Source organism: Myotis davidii, unplaced genomic scaffold, assembly GCF_000327345.1.
Source record: "Myotis davidii unplaced genomic scaffold, ASM32734v1 scaffold732, whole genome shotgun sequence".
NCBI classification, from domain to species: Eukaryota; Metazoa; Chordata; class Mammalia; order Chiroptera; family Vespertilionidae; genus Myotis; species Myotis davidii.
The window spans coordinates 1468110-1492755 of record NW_006284349.1 but is presented as its reverse complement, the minus strand read 5'-3'; the positions used below and the strand labels follow the sequence as shown (position 1 = coordinate 1492755).

Here is a 24646-nt window from a genome sequence, read left to right as displayed (position 1 = left end):
TAAACACAACAAGTCTACTATTGTTTTTTCTTCTGTGTGGTCTTTTAGAATTATCATTCCCAGTTTTCTGTTTATTGTTGTACATAGTTTAAAGGGAATTTGCCAAGTGATCCCTGGACTTCAAACTTTAGGCCTGTTTTCAGGACAAATTAATATCTGTGGAAACCCAATATGCCTCAACTTCCATCTATCAAATGCAGAATTAATGGAGACATTGAGTAAGTATCTATGTATAGTTTTCTGGAGATGGAGGAACAGAGAGGGGTACCTTGAAGATGTAAAAAGTTCAATATAATAAAGTCAATAGATTTTTTATTTTAGATAATGGCAATTAACATAAAATAATAAAATATCATATATGAAAATTAGCATGGAACAATAGATATAAACATTTTTACCCAAGTTATACTGCTCTGTGTATCAATATGAAATACTTGTTTAATTATCAACTGGTTCCAATACTTTAGTAGACTAAAACATTATATTATTTTAAAAAGAATAGAATTGTTTGCTTTGCTATGAAAATTTAATTATTTTTTTCTTTTTTATTTTATTTTTTCCTTATTGATTAAGGTATTACATATGTCTCCTTATTTCCCCATTGTCCTCTACCTCCCCCACTCCACGGAGTGCGTGGGTGGTCTCGGCTGTTAGGGGTGACAGCTGGGCACGTGGCGCGCGCGTTCCCCCGATGCCAGGCACGTAACCCTGGGCTCGGTTTCTCCACAAGTGGGACCCGTCGTGGTACTCGGCGTAGACGTGTGAGAGGGAAATGAGTTAGTCCCTGGTGAGGCGCTGCGGACTGTGGGGGAACTCATGCCCTCACCCCGCTGATGTCTGTGACCATTGGTTAGGCTTATATGCATGCATACAAGTCCTTTGGTTGATCTCTACCCCTTACCCTCACCCTCCCCTACCTTCCCTCTGAGGTTTGACGGCCTGATCATTGAGGGCTTTAAGATTATGGTAAGTCACTTATCTTTGGGGAAGTAAGAAATAATCACTAAAGTCCTCTGGGCTCCATGCTTCAGTGAGGAATAGCTGTGTAAGTTCCAATTTGACTTAAAAAATTCAAGCATGCTCAGAATTACTCGTGAAATTCCTTAAATTGGCCTTAATCCCAGCGACCAGTTGGAAGCTTCAGGGTCAATAATGAACATTTTTGTTTTGGGCTTTGGCTCCACTCAACCCCCATCTAAGAACGAGGTCTAGATTGAAAGACTAAGGGAGAGGAGAGAGGGTGACCAGGATTTTTGCTGTCACTTTCTTTGCCAAATTCCAGAGCCGATCCTGGTAATGTGCCTGAGAACACCTGCAAAGCTGTTCAGTTTGCTGTCAAATGCTCTTTCTCTTTTTCCTGGGCGTGATTAAGGCCATGATGATGCTGGTTACGGGGCTCAGCGTCTGGTAGGTGTCAGTGCGCTGTGTGTGTTCCAGGCACACAGGACGGGGAGTTCAGGAGCAGCAGAGGTAGTTTGCCAGTGGCCTGGGGAATGGGAAATAACGATATCTCCACGTTTCATTTCCAGAAGAAGTATGTCTCAGGAAGGTGATTATGGGAGATGGACGATATCCAGCAGTGATGAAAGTGAGGAGGAGAAGCCCAAACCGGACAAGCCGTCTACTTCTCTCCTCCACGCCGGGCAGGAAGCAGCCTGTGAGCCAAGGTACACCTGTTCCGAGGCTCGGAAAGCCGCCCACAGGAGGAAGGTGTCACCCCTGAAATTCAGCAACACAGATGGGGTTTCAGAAGTCTCACCTCCCAAGAAGCAGAAGAGTGGTTCCCAGGAAGACCTGGGCTGGTGTCTCTCCAGCAGTGACGATGAGCTGCCACCAGAGACGCAGCTGATGCCGGCTGAGAAAGTGGACCTCAAAGAGGAGAAAGGCGTCTCCCCTCCCACACAAAGTGCCGCCCCGAGGGCTGGAAGTCATGGCCCTCCTGCCCGCCCCACGCTCACAGAGGACGAAGACGAGTACGAAACGTCCGGGGAAGGCCAGGACATTTGGGACATGCTGGATAAAGGGAACCCCTTCCAATTCTACCTCACTAGAGTCTCGGGAATTAAGCCAAAGTATAACTCCGGAGCCCTCCACATCAAGGGTAAGTACGGGGCGCTGGTGTCCGGAGTCACGTGAGAGGTCCCCTCAGGTGAAACCACAAGGTTAGCTAGAATGGTCTCCAAGATCATCATGGACTTAATCACTCCCAGGAAACAGAAAAAGAGCATTTGACAGCAAATGCAGGGAGTTGACAGCAAACTGTTCACTTAGACAGTGGTCGGCAAACTGCGGCTCGGGAGCCACATGCGGCCCTTTGGCCCCTTACATTGAATGGAGATAATCACTTAGACAGTGGTCGGCAAACTGCTGCTCGGGAGCCACATGCGGCCCTTTGGCCCCTTGAGTGTGGCTCTTCCACAAAATACCACATGCGGGCACGCACGTACAGTGTGATTGAAACTTCGTGGCCCATGAGCAGAAGTCGGTATTTTGTGGAAGAGCCACACTCAAGGGGCCAAAGGGCCGCATGTGGCTCACGAGCCGCAGTTTGCCGACCACGGACTTAAGAGATCAGAGGATGTTTCTCAGGCCCTGTAGAGCAATGCTTCAGAATATTTAGTGCAATGTTTAAAATTGTTTTTAACTGTTAACTTAGAGCTCAAACTTGATCAGTAACACTTTACTAATGAAGTAGCAAATACTTGACAACAGCAGTTCTCTTTGGTCCCTGGATCAGCAGTATCAGCATCCCCTAAAACCTGTTGTAAATGCATGTTCCCGGCCCCACCCGCATTCCCTGGGAGCAAGGCTCTGCAGCCTGTTGTAACTAACCCCCGTAGGGATTACGAATGCCCAGTCAAGTTTGAGAACTGCTACTTGGAACCCTGGTTTTGGTAAAGAAGCAAAAAGACAACGCCAGAATGCAAATAGGTGTTTCCATTCTGAACCAAAAGATGGCCTTTGGTTGCTTTGTTTATTTCCTGAGGTGCGTGTGTCATATTGTTCTATACATATATTTGGTCTTCATCCCTGGCTATATTTGGGATTTGTCCTAGAGTAACTCCAAAGTAATTAAAGGGCAAAGAAGTGTGTTTTGTTATTCGTAACAAGCCCCTTTCAGCCACACCTGGGTTTATGTTAATGAGGTGACTTTTGGAAAGCCCCTAAGAATGGGGGCTGGTTGCCCAGTGAACCAACCATGTGATCAGAGTTGGGACTTTCAGCCCCATCCTTCACCTTCAGGGAGAGGAGCAGGATGGAGGTTGAGTTAATCACTAATGGCCATGATTTCATCACTCCAGCCTATGTATCTCTTCTATCTGGCTGTTCCCAAATTGTATCCTTTTATAATAAACCAGAATCTAGTAAGCAAAGTTCCTTCCTGACTTCTGGGAGACTCAGCAAATTATTGAACCTGAGGAGGGGATCATGGGAACCCTCAAGTTATAGTCAGAAGTACAGAAGGTCTGGACTTGTGATTGGCATCTGAGGTGGGGCAGTTATGCAGAACTGAGTCCTTCACCTGTGGGATCTGATGCTAACTCCACAGCATCAGTAGGGTGACCACAGCTCAGAGCTTTGGGCACCCCTCTCCCTGCCTTCACAGAAAGTGAGTTAGTCCTGGGTTGGGGAGGTTACTTGGTAGGGACTTGAAGGAGTACGTGAGGGTGGTAAAAGTTCAGAGATCTTGAAAGAAGGACAGCATGCATCATTATTGTCCTTATTGTCAGCTTCTAAAACTGACCGCTCATCCAGTATCGATGTTGTAGCTTTTAATTTTGCATTGTATTTTATTTATTTATTTATTTTTATTTATTTATTTTTTAAGTATTTTATTGATTTTTTACAGAGATGAAGGGAGAGGGACAGAGAGTCAGAAACATCGATGAGAGAGAAACATCGATCAGCTGCCTCCCGCACAACCCCCACCAGGGACGTGCCCACAACCAAGGCACATGCCCGTGACCGGAATCACACCCGGGACCCCTCAGGCCGCAGGCCAACGCCCCATCCACTGAGCCAAACCAGTCAGGGCAAATTTTGCATTGTATTTTATTAAAGAATACATAATAAGTATTAGCAAACAGCACAGGGAAATTTTCTCTTGAACGTCAGGGAACTAAAGCCTGGCTTTGTAGTAATTTTTCAGTTCACAGTTTTCTAAGCTAATTTTTTGAGCATCAGTGACGATTAAGTCAGTTGTGATTATTATTGCTAGAAAATGTCTTTCAAAATATGAATTATGTTTAAATGTTTGATCTTCACAGATATTTTATCTCCTCTATTTGGGACACTTGTATCTTCAGCACAGGTGAGTTTGCAATTGTTTTTTTGTTTTTTTTGGATGAAAGGGGACAGATAATTAAACAACTCCATGAGAAAATAGGAGTGAGTGATGGGGACCGTGTCTCAGTCCTGTGCAGAGTCCCCGAGATGGAAGGGGGATGCCACTACCAGTGGGCTCCTGGCTCTGGATGGGGCTACAAGGACTGACTAAGAAGTCACTTTGAAAAAAATTTCAGCCCCAGGGACTTGTTTTGGGAACACTGATAATCTCATGGCACTCTGGTGCGACCCCCAAAGAGCTGTGGGTGGAGAGGTGAAAGCCAAGTCAAGTCTGATTGAGAAAAGTAAGACATCTCCTGCACCTACCCAGCAAAAGTGACTAAAAGTGATGGCTGCTTCTTTCTGCATGTGTGGTGCTCCTGCCCCACAGAGCTGGTCCCTGTGTGTTGACAAATCACTTTAATGCTCCAGAGTGTCCAGTAAATGGTCAGGAAAAAAGGTCACTTCCCTGAAGGAAGCACAGCTTTCTGCGCCTGTCATGTTTGGCTTGGCCTCCAGATAAAACCTTGGGGTGGTCGAGGACTACTCAGGTGTGGGCAGGAGCCCCCCTGGGTAAGTCCAGTGCAGACCCTGGGGGTTCAGCTGTAATCGTTGTAAGCCTAGTGAACGTCCAGTCCCCAATGCCTGTTTGCAAGGCTAGCCCCTAAGTTGGGCTGAAAGCGGATGGTCTCTTCTAAAAGTCCTTTTTATAATCACCGAGGGGGAAAGGGACACATTTATAAGCCCTTTTGTTTAAATTAATCAGAGATCCCTCAGAAATAGCAAATACAAATGCCGCCAAGCACACAGACATAATTGCCCTCGAACCTGCTTTCTCACAGGCTCCTCCATTGATTCAGAGCCCCCTGGGCCATGCGTTCCCTTCAAGGCGTATCGCAGGTTGGTTTATGAGTATTGTGGCAGAACTGTCTGGGCTTATAAATAAAACATGTAGTTCATCATTATTTTAGAGTTTCTTTCAATCAAATAACCACCCAGCTCTCCGTATAGACTGCCTGGCTAAGTCCCCCGTGACTGACTTGCTTTTCTTCCCCCCCGTCTAGTTTAACTACTGTTTTGACGTGGACTGGCTCGTAAGACAGTATCCACCAGAGTTCAGGTGAGTCCCCGGGACGATAGATGGCATTAAAACACAAGATATGTCTTCTCAGGCAGCTGCCGGCTGTCTTTATTGAACATCTTTTGAAACCATCCTGATCATACAAACATTGGGAAAACAGCATTTTTTTTTTCTATTCTAGCTAATCACCTGTATTCCTTATACAGATTTAACCATTTTCCTCCATTTCTCTGTCCAGAAGTAGATCAGGACAACTTCCATCCCACATAAGAGAACTTTGTGTCCAGTGTTAGAGTGAAGGACAAGAGCACTGCCCTGTCCCCTCCCCCCGCTGCCCAGTCCGGTGAGCATGCCCACCCGTGGCCAGTGCCAGGCATTACTTGGCACATCAACACTGTTCTGAGAATCTCTTCCTAAATGATTCTCCTTGTAGTTTGAGTTAATAAAGGGGTCCCCGGGCCTTCCCTTACTCAGGGGATGGAGGTGATGGGTTTCAGTCTGTCTCCTGGAGTTCCTCAGCCTGGGTCCAGCAATACAGACTGAATAGCATCGCACAGCGATATGCACCATCCTGGTTTCTAACACGTTTACACGGCAGGCTCCATAACAGCAAGTGAGGCCGAGGAATGTGCACGCAGGAAGAATGATTGTCAGGTCCTCGGAGTCCTGGGTTCGTTTAGGAACCAGATGGTGGAAATCATCATTAATAGTAGATGAAAGGCCATTGAAATTTCCCAGGGCACTGGCACTCAAGGGCTTGTATTTGGCCTGTGAGCCATAGCATTCATTTTAGCTGCATGTGACAGAAAACCCAAAATAACGGCAGCTTAAACAAGAAAGAAAAAATTTTTCCAACCTAAGAAGTCCATGAGGTAGACATTAAGGTCTGGATTGGGGGCCGTCATGGTTCTCAGAGAATTAGCCCATCCGTCTTTCTATCCTGCCGCCCCCACGTGTAACTTTAGTCCTCAGAGTCACCTGGAGGTCCAGGGTGGCACCTGGAGCTCCAGATCCCCGGTCTGTGTTCCAGGTGGCAGGAAGGAGAAAGGGGAGAAGGATGAGAGGGCCACATCCCAGCCGGGCCCCCTCTGAGTGGCCTTCCTGAAGTCCCACTGAACACCTGCTTATACTTCATTGAGCGGCAGTCACAGGACGATGACTGGCTCTGAAAGAGGCTGTGAATGAGGTTTTGCTGAGCACACCCTGACTATGGTCAGGATTTGTTAGGAACGGAGAGAATGGACATCAGGAGGCAGCGAGCCGTCTGCATGGGCTCCTGGCCATAGATGCCCCTGTTAGTTGCACCGGCACCTTTTCGTTATTCGTCCCTTTGCTTCTCAAAGACCTTGAAATCGAATTGCCACACCTTTCAAGTGTTGCCAAAGTATAGACCACAACTCCTTGTGTATCTGTTACGGGTTGAATTGTCTCACCCCAACAAGGATCTGCTGGAGTTCCAACCCCCCCAGTCCCTCAGAATGTGACTTATTTGGAAGTAGCTTTTTGGGGGGATAATCAAATCAAAATGAGGTCATTAAGGGGGGTCTTACTCTAATGTGACTGGTGTCCTCATAAGAAAGAGAAATTTGGACACAGACACATACAGAGTGAAGATACAGGGAGAACACCGCCAGGAGCTAGGACAGGCCTGGAGCAGGCCCTTCCCTCCCAGCCCCACAGGGAACCAACCCTGCTGACACCTTGCTCTCAGCCTTCTTATTTCCGGAACCAAGAGACAAGTCCTGTTTCTAAGCCCCCAGGTTTGTGGTACTTTATTAGCCACTCCCCCACCCCACCCCCAAACTTGTCCGGTACCTCCTGGACTCTCATAACTGATCAGGGGACGGAAGAGTCCTGCCTCCCCAAACCCACTCGCTGCTCAGTGCTCCTGGGGAACGCCAGCCATGAGGAGCTGTAAGGAGGAGGAAGGACCTAAATGTCAAGTTAAGGCAACATCCGGAATTTACAGAGAAATTCTGATCTTGGAGATTGTACTGCCTTATGTCGTCATTCAGATACTGCCATAGAGGGGCTTTCCAGAAAAACAGAACCACCGGGAGATTCAGTATGTGGAGAGTTATTATGGGCAGTTGGCTCAAGAGGAAGAGAACAAATTCTCCCTCCACGTTTTGTTTCTACCTTGGGCTGCCAGTGGACTGGATGAGGCCCCCCACATTGGAGTCCACCCATTCATCCAGAAACACCCACACAGACACACCCAGAAATGATGTTTTATGTGAACACCCCTTGGCCCAGTCAAGTTGACACATAAAATGAACCATCACAGCCTTTTTGTGACGGTTTATGGAACCAATAAATTTGAAGGAGTTAATGCAGATTTCAACTTCTGTCAGTAATGGTTAATCTCTTTATTTTTAAGAAAGTCCTTATGATCTGATAACAGTAGTTATTTCTAGGTGGTAGCTGTTTGAGTTCCTCTTACCTTGTTCTCTGTCTTGTTTTTCTAGTTGTAAAATAGAAAAAAAGTTGCGAAGGTGTGGTTTCTTAGTTTTATTTGAATTAACATGTTATAAAGTTCTTGGGGATTAGGTAGCTAGGTGCTTGTACCTGAAGTGCATTTTCTATAATGTTTCTTTTTAGTTGCATGTTGCCCTTCACATATGGTAGAGAATAATTCTGCACTGTGATCGATGCATATGAAAGTAGCTACCTTTGTTCATCTTGCTTGATTGTTCCTTGAATAAAAATCCAATTTTTGTTTTGTTGGGTGTGCTTGTAAAGGTATATTGACTTCTAAGGATTATCTCACTTTGAATTAACTGGAGAATATCGTAGTTCCCTTAAAAGCCTTTTAATCTATTCCTGAAGAGTATTCTCTTTTTTAAAATATATTTTTATTGATTTCAGAGAGGAAGGGAAAAGAGAAAGAGATAGAAACATCAATGATGAGAGAATCATTGATTGGCTGCCTCCTGCACACCCCACACTGGGGATCAAGCCCACAACCCGGGCATGTGCCCTGACCAGGAATAGAACTGCGACCTCCTGGTTCCTAGGTCAACACTCAGTCACTGAGCCACGCCAGCCAGGCCTGAAGAGTATTCTCATGTTGTCCTTTAGGAATTAAAAAATACAGCCTTTTCAGTGTACCTTGGGCTCTGTTTCATTGAAATAGAACCACCTTTCATGAGTCTGCCTGCTGCTGTGGACCTGGGCCTGTTCACTCTTGTGTCCTGGGAGTCTAGTGCAGTACCTAGCACACAGTAAGAGCTTGGTGAATGTAGGCCTGGTAAGGCCCCAACAGCAGGGAAAGAGAAGAGCATCACACTATACAACAGTAATATTGTGTCTTTAATCCGTCTGAATTTAAACATATTAACACAGAGCTAACTATGTGCCCTTTGGGACCAAAGAAGATAATTCATAATCACGGGCTTGCTTGAGTCACAACCCCTCTGAGTCGAAGCAGAGCTTCGGGATCGGACCCCATGAGCCCATTGGAACGGTAACTGGTCAGTGAAGATGGACTGACCTGTCCTGTTAGCCCTGGACTCGGTCTCCACAAAGGCCAGAAGCATGTGTGGGGTGATGAGGAAGCTGGTGTTCCCTCACCAGGCAGGAGTCCCGCTCTGTGAATGATGTATTTCACATACTTCTGGCCTCTGCAGGAAGAAGCCGATCCTGCTGGTGCATGGCGACAAGCGAGAAGCTAAGGCTCACCTGCACGCGGAGGCCAAGCCTTATCCGAACGTTTCCCTCTGCCAGGTGAGCTGCTGTTGCCGTTATGCTTGGTCTGAGAGTTGGAAGGAAATTTAGACATTTCATCTTTCTACCTGCCGAGTGCAGGAATCCTCTCTCCCGCATCCCCCACCCGTATTGTCTAGCTTTGGCTTGAATGCTCCCTGAGGTAGCCCTTGTGGTTAGAAAGATTTTTCTTTATGTTGACCTCATATCTCTGTATCGGAGTTCTTCAGGGAAACAACCTATGGGAAACATACACATCTCTGTATGTACGGGGGCTGCTGGCAAGTCCAAGGTCCAGGGAAGAACAGGTGTTGCAGTTTGAGTCCACAGGCAGCTTGGAGACCAAATTTTACTTCCTTTAAGGAGTTGGCCTTTTTTTCTCTTGAGCCCGTCAACTGATTGGACAAGGCCCACCTACATTGTGGAGGGTCATCTGTTTTAGTTTAACAAATACTTTCGCTCCCACATCTGACCAAATGCCTGGATGTTGTGGCCTAGCTAAGTTGACACATAAAATTAACCATCACAACCTTCCTCTTTGTGACTTCCACACATCGGTCCTAATCTTTCTGTCTGGAGCACATGCAATAATTCTCCCCCTAGCATGTGTCAGTGGTTCTTATGTTTGAAGACACCTCCCTTAGTGGTCTCACATTGTTCAAGTGTATTGGATGTACCATGGATCCCCTGTCTCCCCAACTTCCAGTCCTCCTCTGGTTGCCACTAGTCATCCAGCGTGCCTCTCAAAACCTGGGTCTCAGCACTGTGATTCAACCATGCACTTTCTATAGTTGGAATTTGAAAGCATTCCTTTTCTCAGCATATCTGTAGCTCATGTCTACACAGATAAGCCTTAGCTTAGCCATTGCCTAAAATCCAGTTGTTTTGCTTTTGCTTCTCCAAGCAGAAGAGGTTAAACTGCAGTAGGATAGCTCTCATCAGACTAAAAAAAATAACACAGTGATTAAATCAATAGAAATCGAGTTTTTCAAAGACTTGTCCTGAGAAGTTTTGGAGACATTGTGGCGTGCCTGATGGTGTGCTCCAGACCGGCCACTAGAGGGCGGAACGAGCTGCAGCCTTTCAAACCTTGTACAAAGAGCTATTCAGAAGCTCCCGGATGTAGTCAGGGGTACAGAAGGTTTGTGGCCCCAGCCTGGCCTATTGAAATACCTTTATGCCTTGTCTGTAAAATGAATTATTGACGTTGACATCAGCCAAAGAATCTGTGTATGCTAACACTTCTATTTTGTGCATGTGGGGCCAGAGGTCGGAGACTGAGGCCTGGGTTCTGTCCCAGCTCTCCGCGTACTAACGGTGTCATCCTGGGCTCATCGCTGAACCTGTCCTCCATGGTTAAGTGGGCTGCTGATGCTCTTCTTCATTGGGTTGTTGTACAGGGATGGGGTGCATGTGCACCAAAAAGCGCCCATTAAATATTATTTGTTGAAGTTACTATCAATCTTGATTTTGTGCTTAGACTTGCCCCAAATCAAACAACTTATAACAAAACTAAACTCTAAAGCCAAGTCTCTTGACCATTGCCTTTTCCCAGCTAAATATCAATTTACAGTGTGGCAGTCTTCATTCCAGTTTTGTAATTTTAAAGACATCAAATACAGTTCCCTGTTCTCTCTTCTGTGGCCAGACAAATGCATGCTGGGCTGTGAGCACCCCACGTGCTGAGTGTGAGAGGATAGTGACGGGCCACCTGTCCGTGAGCATCTCCAGGACAGGGCCTGTGTCCTGCCTGTGTGTTCAGTTGCTTCACTGCCTCCAGCAAACCCACCTGTCCTGTGGCTGGTGGGCGGGGCTTGTAGCAGTACTGCCGGCACAGGCTCCCATTCCTACGCGCTTGAAACACTTTTTCTCACTTACTCCTAACAACGCAGAATCCCCTAACAGCACCATCATTTGAAAGAGCAGTAAGATGAAGCACGGAGATTTAAATATTTGTCAAAGTCATGCAAAGTTGTGAGCTAGGATTTGTGCTCACAACTGCTATTCTGACATTTCTATTTTAACTGTCTCCTAGCCTACATCTGGGGCATAGCCTGTTTAACCAAGGTCTTGCTATGCTGGGTGTTAGATAAAATGTTTACTTCTCCACTTATGCCTCATTTATACGTGAACGTGAACGTATCATTTTGTAACAAGAAAATTGATTTAATCTATTCTTTATTTTCAGTACTTGTTATGTTACTAATGTAAGAAAACTTCTGTTTAACATCACAAGTCTTTCTGATGCCACCACACTAGTGTTTTTTGAATACGCACTGAAAACTTTTTGCATTTGTTAATTTCTTTATAAGTCACATTTCTCATTTTAAAACTTTGCATAGAGTCTCATTTGTTTTCATTAGTTTTTGACAACTAAAGAAATTAGGCTCTTTAACTTCTAATTACTATAATTAAAATTGCAGAAATTATTGAATTATTCTGGGTAACTTTTTAAAAAATAAAGGTTTTTAAAAACAAGCCTCACTGGATATTATAAAAGCTGTATTGTTTATCAAAAGCTTGTCCACTAGAGGGCAGTAAAAGCAGTTTAAAAAAAAAAAAAAAAAAGACCTGAACCATTTCTAATTTAATTTCCAATAGGTGGGGATATTGAGTGTTTTTTAATAAGTGACTTCTTTTTCATCCTAGGCAAAGTTGGATATTGCATTTGGAACACACCACACGTAAGCAATTTTTATGAACTGGGGAGAGGGTATGGTTTTAATAGATCAAAGGATGCTATTCAGAAAATCCTTGAAGGAATTCGGTGTGATGATTTTGCTGGGGGCGGGGGAGATGTAGGGGGAATGCTATCAGTAAGGAATTGGAGCAAGTGGAGTTGTTTTCTAACAGCCTGAAGCTACAATACTTTCCACACAAAAGCCTGAATCCCTGGTGCCGTTTCGGCTTTTCTGTTCAGGACATTCGCTGTAGAATAGATTCTGTGGTGTGTGGTCTGTGGTTATGAGTGACTATATGTGTGTCAGTACGCGCTGTGGATTCCACTGTGTTAAAGAGAGTCTTTTATAAGATTCTCAGTTGCATCAAATAGAGAATATGTTAGGTCAGCTCCATCCTGTGATTGAGAAAAAAAACACATTTTACAAATGTTGTCAACTCAAGAGGTTGATGCCTGTCCCTGCTCAAGACAGCTCAGAAATTTCTTCTAGAATGCTCTTCTGAAGTCTGCCAACCAGACAGGAGGAACTTGTGTTACTTCCCACTTGGCACGTTGCGCCGATGTCCGCTGGGCTCCTGCTTTAGGTTAGTCCTGCGGCTGTTTCTGCTGAGCCCTTTTACATAATTGGTTCTACAAATGAGAATAAGGACTAGACATGGTTGTCCCTATTTCAGCCTTTTTTTATAAAGCACATTTCTCTAGGAAGGATTTGTGAAGTGAATGTGACCGAGCCTCATCTGTCTTCTAGACCAGCAGTGGAAATGGGTAGCTGGCGGCTTCCGGCATGTTCCTTCAGGCATCTGTCTGTAGGGCAAAAGGGGATCTCTAGGAGGGAGTGTGAGTCTTTCTGTGATCACCGGTTTCCTGATGGTACGGTGCCCTGAAATGAGGGCACACGTTCATCTTTCTCTCTGTCCACTTAAAACTATATTGTCCAGTTTGCTTCAAGAAAAAGGAACCAGAGCTGAAAGAGTTGAGTCATTTCGTAGAGGAGACCTACCGACCCTACGTTATCTGCTCTTAGATGCCCTTGAGTAAATGTTGCAGCATTTACCGACCGTTCCTAATTGGAAACTGCGATCTAAGAGAGGACAGGGTCTGAGGGCTGTTGAGGGTGGACTCAGGCACCGCAGGATCAGGTGTTGTGTGTGTCACACTAAGCTCACAGAGTGCTAATCCAGGCAGAGGACACAGAATGGCATTGTGTGAGGCAGCTCAGCATCTTCCCTAGACCCCGGTGCCAGGCTCCTGTGCTGGCCACGCCTTCTGTGCCAACGGTCAGCATTTCGCGGACAGAGTCGCTCTGTATTCCACATGCTAGCAAGTAGTCATGGAGCCTGTGCCTTTGTCCAGGAGGGCTGGGTGTGCTGGGCCTGGTCAGGGTCTGACACACGGATGTGCAATTGAGCCTTCATTGTATAGACCAGAGGCCCCAAGCAGATAAGCAGTTTTCTCTGGGCCAGTCCTGGGGACAGGAGTTTTTGTTTGCTGGCTGTTCCGATGGACTCATTGTTTCCTGTGGTCCATCCTGCCCTCCCCAACATACAAACCACTTGGCAAATTCATTCCTCCTCCTCCCCCCCACGCCCCTGGATTCACCCTTAAATGCCTAAGGGAGTAATTAGGACCTTTCCCACCCACATAGAATATGTAGTTTGCATTTTGTTAAAATGACAGTCTTGTAGATTGAACTCGTATCTTGTAATCACTGTTGTTCCTTTTAAAATGTTTTAGAAATTATTCATTAAATATCTATCATATTCTTGAGACATAGCTCTGGGGATATAACGGGTTTGGGACATAATGGGTTTTATTCTTGCAGCTTTTAGCCTTTTGGTCAGAGAGGCAAGACAAACACATGAGTTAGTAAAGGAGGAAAACCTTGCAGCTCATGGTGAATGGGTGGAAACCGCCTCCCCATCCGGGCGGAGTGGAGCGGCCACAGTAAGTAGGAAGTGGCTTGGAGACGGTGCTCACGTCAGCAGGCCTGTGTGGACTCTGTGCAGAGCAGCTGGAAATAACCTGGTGCAGCCGTCCTGCAGGAGCCCATAGTCCGGTGAGGCGCATTAAGCGTGCTCTGTCCGTGTCTCTGAAGGATGTCGTACACTTCCAGGGTGTCTCTCACAAGGAGTTAGAATTCCAAAGCGTTGCGGTTTCCCCAGAACTAGGAGCAAAGTTAGCTCGCATGGCCCTGAGAATCGGAGGCGGGAAGGAGGGAGCCAGAGCTGCTCCACGTCCAGTTCCCTGTCTACCGGGAGCCAGGTGAACTAACAGAATGACCACAGGATGGCAGGGCAGGCTTCTTCCCACTCCCACCCGCAGTCCTCACCCCGATCACACCTCGCCCACTCCGACCCCTGGCATGGTGAAGCCACGTGCAGTGAGAGGACGATCCGCATGTCTGATCCAAACAAACTCTTCCTCTGGCTCATTCTGTGACCACCGTCTTTCAGCCACAGGCAGTGCAGCTGGAGTGGGAGACAGCGCCCACTCTGGGTTACCGTGGGCACTGCGTGCTGGCATCCCGTGGAGCCTCTAGGGTGGTGCCTGGCACACGGACCCTTCACAGGAACAGCTGCAGATTTAGGACGTGTCCTGTTTGCTGCCCTCACAGCTCAGTAGGCAACATGCAGGTCAGCGTTCTTTGAAGGAGACCCTATTTCTTACTCTTTACCCACTTTAAATTGTGACTTGATTGGCATGTGCCATTTTGTCTCTGAATGGATGCAAGCGACTCCCCCTGGATCTGTCCACGGTTCTGTTTGCGGAACTCACTGACATTCGTGCCTGATTCCCTGATCAGTGGTGCTTAATGGGAATATTTGTAAAACTCGTATCATGGATTCATAGCTGGCTTATTCTTAATGACAGTCAGCTGCTAGTTTGGTAACTTTGCGCATAAATTTGCCCAGATTTCAGGGCGCACATGTCATACATGGGAAGATTGGCCCACCAGCTGTCATTTCTGCAGCTCTGCATTCATTTACCTTTTGCCAGCTCGTGTCACGTTCTCAGTGTGGCAGGAGCTACATCTCACTCTCTGTCCTTAGGTTCTTTTCCGCATCATTTTATGCTGACTCCATCCTGTCCAAACAGTACCCATGCTGTTTATTTTCCCCCAGTGTGAACTGACTTACGTCAGTGAACATGAAGGAGCATTTTGGCCTCAATAGAAATGAAAAGCCAGGGCAGCGTTACTGCCTTGAGGAGTGAGTCTCTGGTTGAGTAGAGAGAGCGCTTAGATTCCTGAAATAATTAGAAAACAAGCAGGAAGCTACAAACCATCCAACAGCAGATGACGAAAGAAAGGAAGGCGCTGAAGGACGAGTGGGAGTGTTTTACACCCACCTCAGTGCACACTGCACTTCATCTCACAGCAACCCTGTGAGGCACGAAGGGCTTCATCCTTCACGTTACAAGTGTGAAAAAAAAACCCAAAAAACAAGGTTCGGGGCATGGAATGATTTAGGGTCGTTTTGCTTCTCCCTGGTGGAGACTGGAGCTTAGGTCTTGCAACTTCAGCTGGAAAGCTCTTATTTACACAGTATTCCCTCCCTCTCACTGTTACTAAAGTAAGAGAAGTGTGTCTGATGACTAGAGGCCCGGGGCAGCCCCGTGGGGAAGAGAGGACTCAACCAGGACTGATTTGAGTTAATGGAGAAGAAAAAGGGGAGACTGACCTCAAGGCCAGGTGCACTGGTGACAAGTGTGGCATCTATGGAGCATGAAGATGAAGCCTCTTTCACACTCCTTTTAACTGCGACCCACAATAAGAAATACTTTTGAGCCAAGCCAGTGTGGCTCAGTGGTTGATCATCAACCCATGAACCAGGAGGTCACGGTTTGATTCCAGTCAAGGCACATGTCCAGGTTGAGGGCTCAATTCCCAGAAGGGGCATGCAGGAGACAGCCAATCAGTGATCCTCTCTCATCATTGATGTTTCTCTCTCCCTCTCTGAAATCAATAAAAATATGTTTGAAAAAGCAAAAAAAGTACATTTGACCTTTCAGTCTACCACATGCATCCATGCTTATGGCAAAACAAGTTTCATGAACCAATACTGAACTTAAATATATGCAATGCACTGTTGAGTTTAATATTTATTCTTTTGCAGTTTTTTTTAAATGCTAGTAATGACACAGCAAGAGGTTGTGGCCAAACTTTAAAAAACATTGGACAAGCCCTAGCTGGTTTGGCTCAGTGGATAGAGAGTTGGCCTGTGGATTGAAGGGTCCCAGGTTCGATTCTGGTCAAGGGCACATGCCCGGGTTTCAGGCTCGATTCCCAGTAGGGGGCCTGCAGGCGGCAGCTGATCAATGATTCTCTCTCATCATTGATGTTTCCGTCTCTCTCCTCCCAGGTTCGATTCTGGTCAAGGGCATGTACCTTGGTTGTGGGCACACCCCCAGTGGGGGGTGTGCAGGAGGCAGCTGATCGATGTTTCTCTCTCATCGATGTTTCTAGCTCTCTATCCCTCTCCCTTTCTCTCTGTAAAAAATCAATAAAATATATTTAAAACAAAACAAAACAAAACATTGGACAAGAAGGTTCCTATTGTCCCTAATAGGAACAGATGATGCTGAATAGATAATAGGCGGCCAGTCTGGAAAGGAGGGGTCTGAAGTGTCAGGACTGGCCATGTGGATGGGACAGGGCAAAAGTTCATGGACCATCAAGTACTCGGAGCATTTTGGGAGGTAGTTTTCTACCTACCACTGAAGCAGACTTTGATAATGTGTAGAAGAAAGGAGGATTATGGTTGTTAAAAGTTTGGGTAATATAAGAGTTTGAAGAATTCCTTTAGCTATTACATTTGCATTAGAAAGATGTTACATTTTTTGAAAGTAATGTTAATGCCTTCTGATGCCTTTTCTGTGTTTAAAGGAAAATGATGCTCCTGCTATACGAAGAAGGCCTCCGGGTGGTCATACACACCTCCAACCTCATCCGTGAAGACTGGCACCAGAAAACGCAAGGGTGCGTAGCTTCTGTTCGCTTTACGGCAGTGACTGTGTGCGCGAAGACAGGGCAAAAGCCAGACATTTGCTTTATTCTTTTGTTTTTCTATGTTTTTAATTGTAAAAATCCCACACACGGCATAGAAAAAATACACATGCAGAGAAAAAGATAGCATTCTTTTAGTATCTCCCCTCCAATTTCTCTCTCTTGAGGCAACCAGTGTTAACAGTTTAGCATAATCGTCCATGTCTGTCTCTATCATAGATGTACACACAGATAAATATCTACACACGGGTAGGTTTTTTTCGTTTTTTATAAAATGGATCGTACACACACTACAGCCCAGTCCATCCAAGTATTCGAGGCGGGAAAGGGGATGCAAAGTGCAAGTTCTGAGCCCATTGTTTTTCCAGTAAGACCCAGTGGATAGCCTCTGGTCTCCACTTCCCCTTGCTCCCACTTGTACGCAGGCTTGCCACTTCCCAGGGCGCATCAGAGGAAAACCTGGGGGTTAGTCAAGTGCTAAAAATTTCCCTCCCCCCAATCCCGGTAGCTCCCCATGAAACACATCTGCACAGGTGTGTCTCATGGGGTTGTGAATCTCAGAGAATCTAGCGTAAGATGGTTCAGGCTTAGTTTATATCGCCGACCCTCTGTCCTTGTGCACGGATGCCGGGTCTAGCTTTTTGTCTTTTCTCAAGAGGGGTTTGGGTTTAGTTTTAGGGATTAGCCCAAATCAAATTTTAACCATTGTTCTCCTTCCAGGTCAGACCTTCATTGTGACTAGCTGTAACTCGCCTTTCTTTCATTTAAGCCATGTTTTACATCTTTGCCTTCTGGAAGTTAACAGCCTTCTGTGTTAGAAGAAACTCAGGCATTCCTCTAGCAGCGTTTTGGGGTTCAAGAATTCACTGTCATCCTCCCCCACGGACCTTGCCACAGCTCATTGCCCAGCCTGTGCTAGAACCCCTAATGTGGGATGTATTAGCTGACTGAGTCCATGTCCCATTTTTATTCCTTCATTTAAAAAAAATTTTTTTAAGTTAAAAACATCATTGGCTGGGCAGTAGCTTTACATGGTTTAAAACTCAAAAAGTAGCAAGGGTGTGGAACTCCCTGCAGCTTCCCTCTCGCCACCCAAATCGGGCACTGTTATCTCGGGTTAGTCCAGGTTCTCCTCCCAGGACTCTGCAGTCTCATGCAGTGTCATCTGTTAAGAAAGACATTTAAAGGCAGTTTTCTTGTGTCCCCTTCCTCGCGGCCCTGCGGACCCTTTTCTGTATGCAGGTGTCCCTGCGATCCTTTGCAGCCGCCCTTGGTCCACTGTTTAACTTCTCTTATTTGCCCTGTGACCATTTTTTCATCTTATTGTGGGAAGTGTGAAAAATGCCTCACACCTCAGCATCTGGTTTAGAAAGTCATCATACATCATGGCTCTCACCCAACACCACCCTGTTTTCTTTGGGGGCGGGAAGGATTGATGAAATGAAAGATGTCTTTAATATTTCATTTACTGTAGTATTTGAAAGTCTAAGGTTTGTGTTAATCTAATATCATTAAATGTGGTATATACTCATTCCAGGCACCAGGAATGTATATGTTATAAAAATACCCCCAAACTACTGTAGCATATACGTCACGATGTGTTTGTTTATTGAAAGTAGATTTGTTTGTACATTTTTTTCAGTATAACTGTTACTCTTTTCCACTTGACTAAAGAGCCACATTGATATAGTCATGGGCACAGTCTTGCTGGGGTTACTACAGGTGGTGTGGGTTTGCTATAACAATTGAGATTAAAACTATTGACTGTTGTCATCAAGCCTCAGAAAGCAATATGTAAGGCGTGGGAAGAAGGTGTGGTGACTGGATGAGAGGAGCATGGAGCGGGGATTGTATTGGGAGAGGTGGCAGAGGCTAGATCTCACTGGGTCTAAACTCATAGTGAGGTCCTCAAAAATAATTCTGAATGTGATGGAAGCTGTCCGAGTGGCACGGTCAGATTTATGTTTCATAAGGATCTCTGCTCACCTGGTGGAGGCGCGGTGAGAATTCCCCTCCTCCTCGGGGTGAGTGCAGAGTCAATGCAGAGAGGCCCTGTGACCAGTGGCCTTCCTGACGGTTAATAGGCATTTCTCTCCCGTTCCAGAATGTGGGTGAGCCCCTTGTACCCACGAATGGCCCATGGCACCCCCGGGTCTGGAGAGTCGACAACACATTTCAAAGCCGATCTCATCAGCTACCTGATGGCCTATAACGCTCCTCCCCTCCAGGAGTGGGTAGATGTCATCCACGCCCACGATCTCTCCGAAACCAAGTACGTGCCGTCTTCGCGGTTCGGGTGCTCACAGCAGGTGATGCCTGAGAGCCGCACGGGGTCTGGAACGCAGGGTCTTGGAAGGAGGCTGAGTGCATTCGGCCGCCCTTCATGACATGATGAAAGAGGAGGTTGTCGCTGTGTGTCTCCTGGTTCTCTGCCCCCAAAGGGAGGCAGGGACTCTTCCCATGCACCCTCGGCCTCCTGCTGGGTCACTCTGCAAGTGAGCAGCCCTTGGCCCGGCCCCTTCCCCTTGCAAGTGCTCCACCACTAGTGGATGTGCTTGACAATGAGTTTCAGTATCAGCTACTTCTCTGAGGAAGTATCCCAAGAAAATGGGTTGGCTCTTGGGACACTTTATGTGTATTTTGTGACTTGGGGTCCATAAATCACATCACTACGTGCTATAATTTACATCTTATATCTCTGTAGCGTTTACCTCATTGGATCAACCCCAGGACGCTTCCAAGGAAATCAGAAAGATAACTGGGGGCACTTTAGGCTTCGGAAGGTAACAGAATTTTTACTATTTTAACTTTTTTTAAAATTTAATGTGTCTTATCTCCCTATTTATTTATTTATTTATTTATTTATTTATTTCACCATCAAAATAATTGATTTTATCAGGGTTATCTCCCTCTTTATTTATAATTGTATGTTGTAATGGCAGCATTACAATATATCTAGCACAATTTGGGGCAAATGGTAGGCACATGATAAATTGATTGCCTGATAGTTTTCAGTAATTTTTAAAGTTTTGTTAGGCCTGTTCTATAGCTGTAGATTATTCTAAATGGACTTTTAGTTATATATCTTGTAACAGAGATAATCAGAGATTCCATTTTGTAGCACTTGATCATCACACGAGGACTTTTAACATACAGATTTAACAAAGCAGAATGTAGTGTTGAGTAGAGGCTATAACAATTAGCTATAATATATTTTGTTTACCAAACCAGTGTCCTTAAGAGAATTGTTACTACAAAAATCACATTTGCTGCTGGTATGAAAATGAACATAGAAAGGTCTTTAACAAAATAAAACAACCAGCAAGTTGAAGATTAATATCTTCTTTATTGCCTTTTAGAAAACAGTTTACTGACCTTCTATAATAATAAAAGCATAATCCTACTCTTCGGGTCTCTAGTAATAATATGATGTCCCTAAAATGTCTTTGTTAAAAGCCTTACCTCTTTTTCCATTAATTATTTATGTTATGTAAGAATTCCCCTTGGTTAATGAAAATTTTAGTGGTTTTTTTTTAACTGAGACTACAGCGAAAGCAGGCAGGATCTCACAGCCAACATCTTTATGTCTTTTTTTTTTTTAGTATTTTTTTATTGATTTCATAGAGGAAGGGAGAGGGAGAGAGAGATAAAACATCAATGATGAGAGAGAATCCTCGATCAGCTGCCTCCTGCTCGCGTCCTACTGGGGGTTGAGCCCGCCGCCACGCGGGGAATGTGCCCTGACTGGGTCCTGACCGAGAGAGGTAGAGCGCTCTGGCTAAGTGCATCGCGTTGCAGGCAGATGCCCACACCTGGGTTCGGGTCCTGACTGTGGCTTTCACCATCACCCTTTCGCAGGTCCTGAAAGAGCATGCCTCGTCCATACCTAAGGCCGAGGCTTGGCCCGTCATCGGCCAGTTCTCAAGCATTGGCTCCATGGGGGCTGACGAATCCAAATGGTTGTGTGCTGAATTCAAAGAGACCTTGGTGACCCTGGGGAAGGAAAGCCGGGCCCCCGGGAGAAGCCCTGCTCCCCTCCATCTGGTGAGCGCTCCTCCTCCGCGTCCCTCATCTGCGTTCTCGTCCAGGCGAGGAGTCAGTGGGCAGTCAGTCCTCCTCAGACAGAGGGTTTGGTTCAGTGGGTTGGGATGGAAATGGTGGTATTTGTAATCGTGTGGCCCTTGTATCGGGGGTGCTGGTGTGTGTGGTTCGGCCAAAGCTCCGCATCCGCCACCAGCAAGCACTGGTCATCCCTTCCAGGTTGTCAAGCCCAGGAAGAGATGTTGGAAAGGCATCGCCTGCAGAATTACGAGCATCATTAGTTACTTAGGCATCTTTGAGTTAATAGTTAAGTTTGCATTTAATTCAGTGTTACTGTGACATGTCAGGAAAAACTCCAATGAAAGTGTGCTTTTTTATCATCAAACTAGAGGCTCGATGCACAATTCGTGCACTCAGGGAGTGGGTTTGGGGGTCTCTCAGCCCGGCCTGCGCCCTCTCGCAGTCTGGAGCCATCAGTCGAATATCCTTAGTGCTGCCGCAGAGGCGGGAGAGGCTCCTGCCACCGCTGCTGCACTCGCCAGCCATAAACCTGGCTCTGGCTGAGCGGTGCTCCCCCTGTGGGAGCACACTGACCACCAGAGGACAACTCCTGCATTGAGCATCTGCCCCCTGGTGGTCAGTGCACATCATAGTGACCGGTCTTTCCACTGTTCGGTCAATTTGCATATTAGCTTTTTATTATATAGGATTAATTACCAGAAATTCTGGTTTTTTTCCTATAAACGGGAACTTTTTAAAATTTAGAGCACGTTTTATAAGCCTCTCAGTATTTTTAATGGAGATTTCATTTTCTTAAAAACTAATCATTTCTTTTAACAAATAGTTCCTTCAGCATGGTACCTTCCAAGTGTCATTGGGAATTTTTCATATTTCTTTTTAGATCTATCCTTCTGTGGAAAACGTGCGGACCAGCTTAGAAGGGTATCCAGGTAACTGTTGGGAAGCCTGCCACAATTGTATTTGTTTGTGTATATTTCACAAATGCCCTGGCAAACTTTTAAAAACAAGAAATAAGAATTTTTCTCATCCCTCTTGGGATGAGAAAAGTATGGGTTAGGAAATCGGAGATGTTGTTTCTCTTAACGGGGTAAGAATCGTGAACACGGGTAACATTGAGCACTAGTTATGTTCCAAAGATGGTGCAGATGGCAGGTTGCGGATGTTATTTAACCCTCACAGCCACCCTCTGAATGATTGCTCATCTCGTTTCTACCAATAAGGCTGCTCTAGCCTCTGCCACCAACAGATTGGCTGTCCAGGCAAGTCATGGCCAGATGAAACCAGCTGCCCCTACTGCTCTGTGCCCTTTCAGAACAGATCCAACATGCCTGGCTCTAATCTTTCAAGTTCTAGGAGTTCTCATTCTAGTCTGCCCCAGCTGTCCTTGTCTGAGGCTGAAACAGAGGCGCCCCACACCTCATCTTGCAAAAGGAGGCTAAGGATGTCTCGCCCTCATGAGGACAGCAGTTTGGGCCAGGATTTTTTCTAACACTTCAGATCTGTGCTGTTGCAGATATTGAATGACCATCCCGAAACCCCTTCCCTTTGCAGATAGTAAACACTTGCATTTAATATGCATCCCTCAGCAAGGAAGCCCACTGAGAGGACACAGCTAGTGCAAGTACAGACATTTCCTGTCCAGGAAGTGTTTTCTAAGATGAAATAATGGAAGCAGTTTTGTTTTTTTCCCCTTTAACTTTCTCACTGTTGTTTACTATACTTTTTAATGAAGAATCCTCAAATTATATTGCATCCATTTTATTATTTACTTTATTTTTCTTCTTTCAAAAGCCGGGGGCTCTCTTCCCTACAGCATCCAGACAGCGGAAAAGCAGAGCTGGCTTCATGCCTACTTCCAGTAAGTAATTGGCTGAGAATGCTGCTGTTGCTGCTTTAGGAACAAGAGTGTTACTTAGAGAACCTTACATAAAATAGCTCAGCCACATACGTTAGTGATAGAAATCATTTTAAACAAGGTTTTGAACTTTATCTTTTGGAATAGGTTTTTAATACCAAAGAGTAAAATTTATCTCTGTGGCATTTCTATTTATATATGGGCACATACAGAAAACGATAAATAAAAGAACATGTTGAGTAGTTTAGAATTTACATTAGTACCTTTCAGTTCATGTTTCCAGTATGTAAAATACAATCATTCTCTCTGCATAGTCTTACCCTGCGTGCCTGCAAGCTTGCTGAGGGTGGCATCCTCACCAAGCATGTGGGGTGGGATTTGGCTCGTTGTGAGAGTTCAGTCCGAGGTTGAATGGACGAGTGAAATGACTGCCCTCTGTCCTCGCTGCAGTAGTCACACATCTGCCTGCTCCAGGCTGGTCCCACTGCCAGGCCACTGTTTTGCTGGACAGCCAGAAACGAAGGCAATTTGCATCCCAGGAGCTTTCAGTCTAACCCGGGATGCCATCAGGACCCTTTCTTTAATGCTTTCTCGGTGGGTGGTTCCTTCCAGAGGGTGTTTCTTCAGATGGAGCGCCTCCCAGTATTGTCTGCCTCCCAGTGCATCATCATCTGATGATGGGCCTGATCTTGATCGGTCTCTGCAGACAGTCTGTTCTCTCGAGGCCCGTCCTCTGATAAGAGTTGTCACCTCGAGGTACAGGTCATTTTTCCCCATGGCCCCTGAGTCCTACAATGTTGGAAACTTAGAAACCAAATGCAAGATATGCAGATATCAGCATCTGACTAAAGTATTTCTGACTTATCCTCCTTTTCAACTTTCCATTGTGATATTCATATTGTTGGTATTTTTCCCATTTTGTATTTTGTTTTATCCGCAAACTTTTACTGATCCTCTACTCAGTAATGCCTGTGGAAGCACAGTTCGAACTTTTAGAAACAGTCCAGCTAGGAGACAAAATGTGAAGACATGCTGCTAAAAGCACAACAGTGTTTGATGCATGTGGGTCTTCATGGCACAGAAGCCAGGAGTGTCAGGTGCCAAGAGATGCTTTTTGTGAGTGGAGGTACATTTTTTGTCTACATGCCTGCACTCTAAAATGAACATAATGAACATGCACTATTCTGCTGTCTGAACAGAGTTTAAGAAGATACCACAGGTCATATCGAAGAGAACTGTGTGCTCTGGTTTTTAGATAATAAGAATCTGCTTTTCATGCCGTTTGCTAATATTAGGAGGATGACCGATTTGTATTTTCTTATCAGTGATTGTGTCTTTCCTGTCACTAGCAAATGGTCGGCTGAGACGTCTGGCCGCAGCAACGCCATGCCACACATCAAGACGTACATGAGACCCTCTCCAGACTTCAGTCAGATCGCGTGGTTCCTTGTCACCAGGTAAAAGTCCTTACATTCCTGATGGTAGGGTTTTTGTATGACCTGCTCTGAATGCTGAATGGTTTCCAAAAGGTGATTTTATGAATTGTCATTAGTTTTTGCTGTGTGTGTGTGTGTGTTGTGTGTTGTGTGTGTGTGTGTGTGTCTTACATGAGCCTTATTTAAAGGAGGCCCATAACTAATCCCTTTGTAGAGAATGCAGTCATGGCCTGATCTACCCACATAGCATCCCAGCATTATCAAAGGACCCCTGAGAGACGTAACTCAAATAGCAGAACATCTTAGAACCCCCAATGTAAGTGACATCTACCAGCAACTCCCTTCTTTTTTCTTTTTCATTTATTTTTCATTTTTACTTTTTGGTGGTTTGCCCCTTATCTCAAAGTCAGAACATCCCAAACTGAGCTCATCTGTCTGGCAGATTTCTTTCCCAGCATCCCTCTGCTTTCGTGGCAGCTGCCCACTCGTCAGGCTG

The 24646-nt window shown here is 45.6% G+C and overlaps 1 protein-coding gene across 2 annotated transcripts in view; it reads left to right on the top strand.

The window, feature by feature from the left end:
• Positions 1–24646, top strand: part of TDP1 (tyrosyl-DNA phosphodiesterase 1) — a 61013-nt gene that overhangs the window by 11299 nt on the left and 25068 nt on the right. Inside the window, exons 2-13 of one of the 2 annotated variants that reach the window (XM_015571437.1) lie at positions 1533–2101; positions 4269–4312; positions 5391–5446; positions 9037–9133; positions 11762–11796; positions 16678–16770; positions 18902–19069; positions 19502–19580; positions 20656–20841; positions 21740–21788; positions 22651–22717; positions 24064–24171. In XM_015571437.1, the coding sequence (XP_015426923.1) occupies positions 1537–2101; positions 4269–4312; positions 5391–5446; positions 9037–9133; positions 11762–11796; positions 16678–16770; positions 18902–19069; positions 19502–19580; positions 20656–20841; positions 21740–21788; positions 22651–22717; positions 24064–24171 (1547 nt within the window). In that variant the 5' untranslated portion in view covers positions 1533–1536. Of the gene's footprint in view, positions 1–1529; positions 2102–4268; positions 4313–5390; positions 5447–9036; positions 9134–11761; positions 11797–16677; positions 16771–18901; positions 19070–19501; positions 19581–20655; positions 20842–21739; positions 21789–22650; positions 22718–24063; positions 24172–24646 lie in introns of both variants that reach the window. The other variant, XM_006754723.2, reaches the window with a different exon arrangement.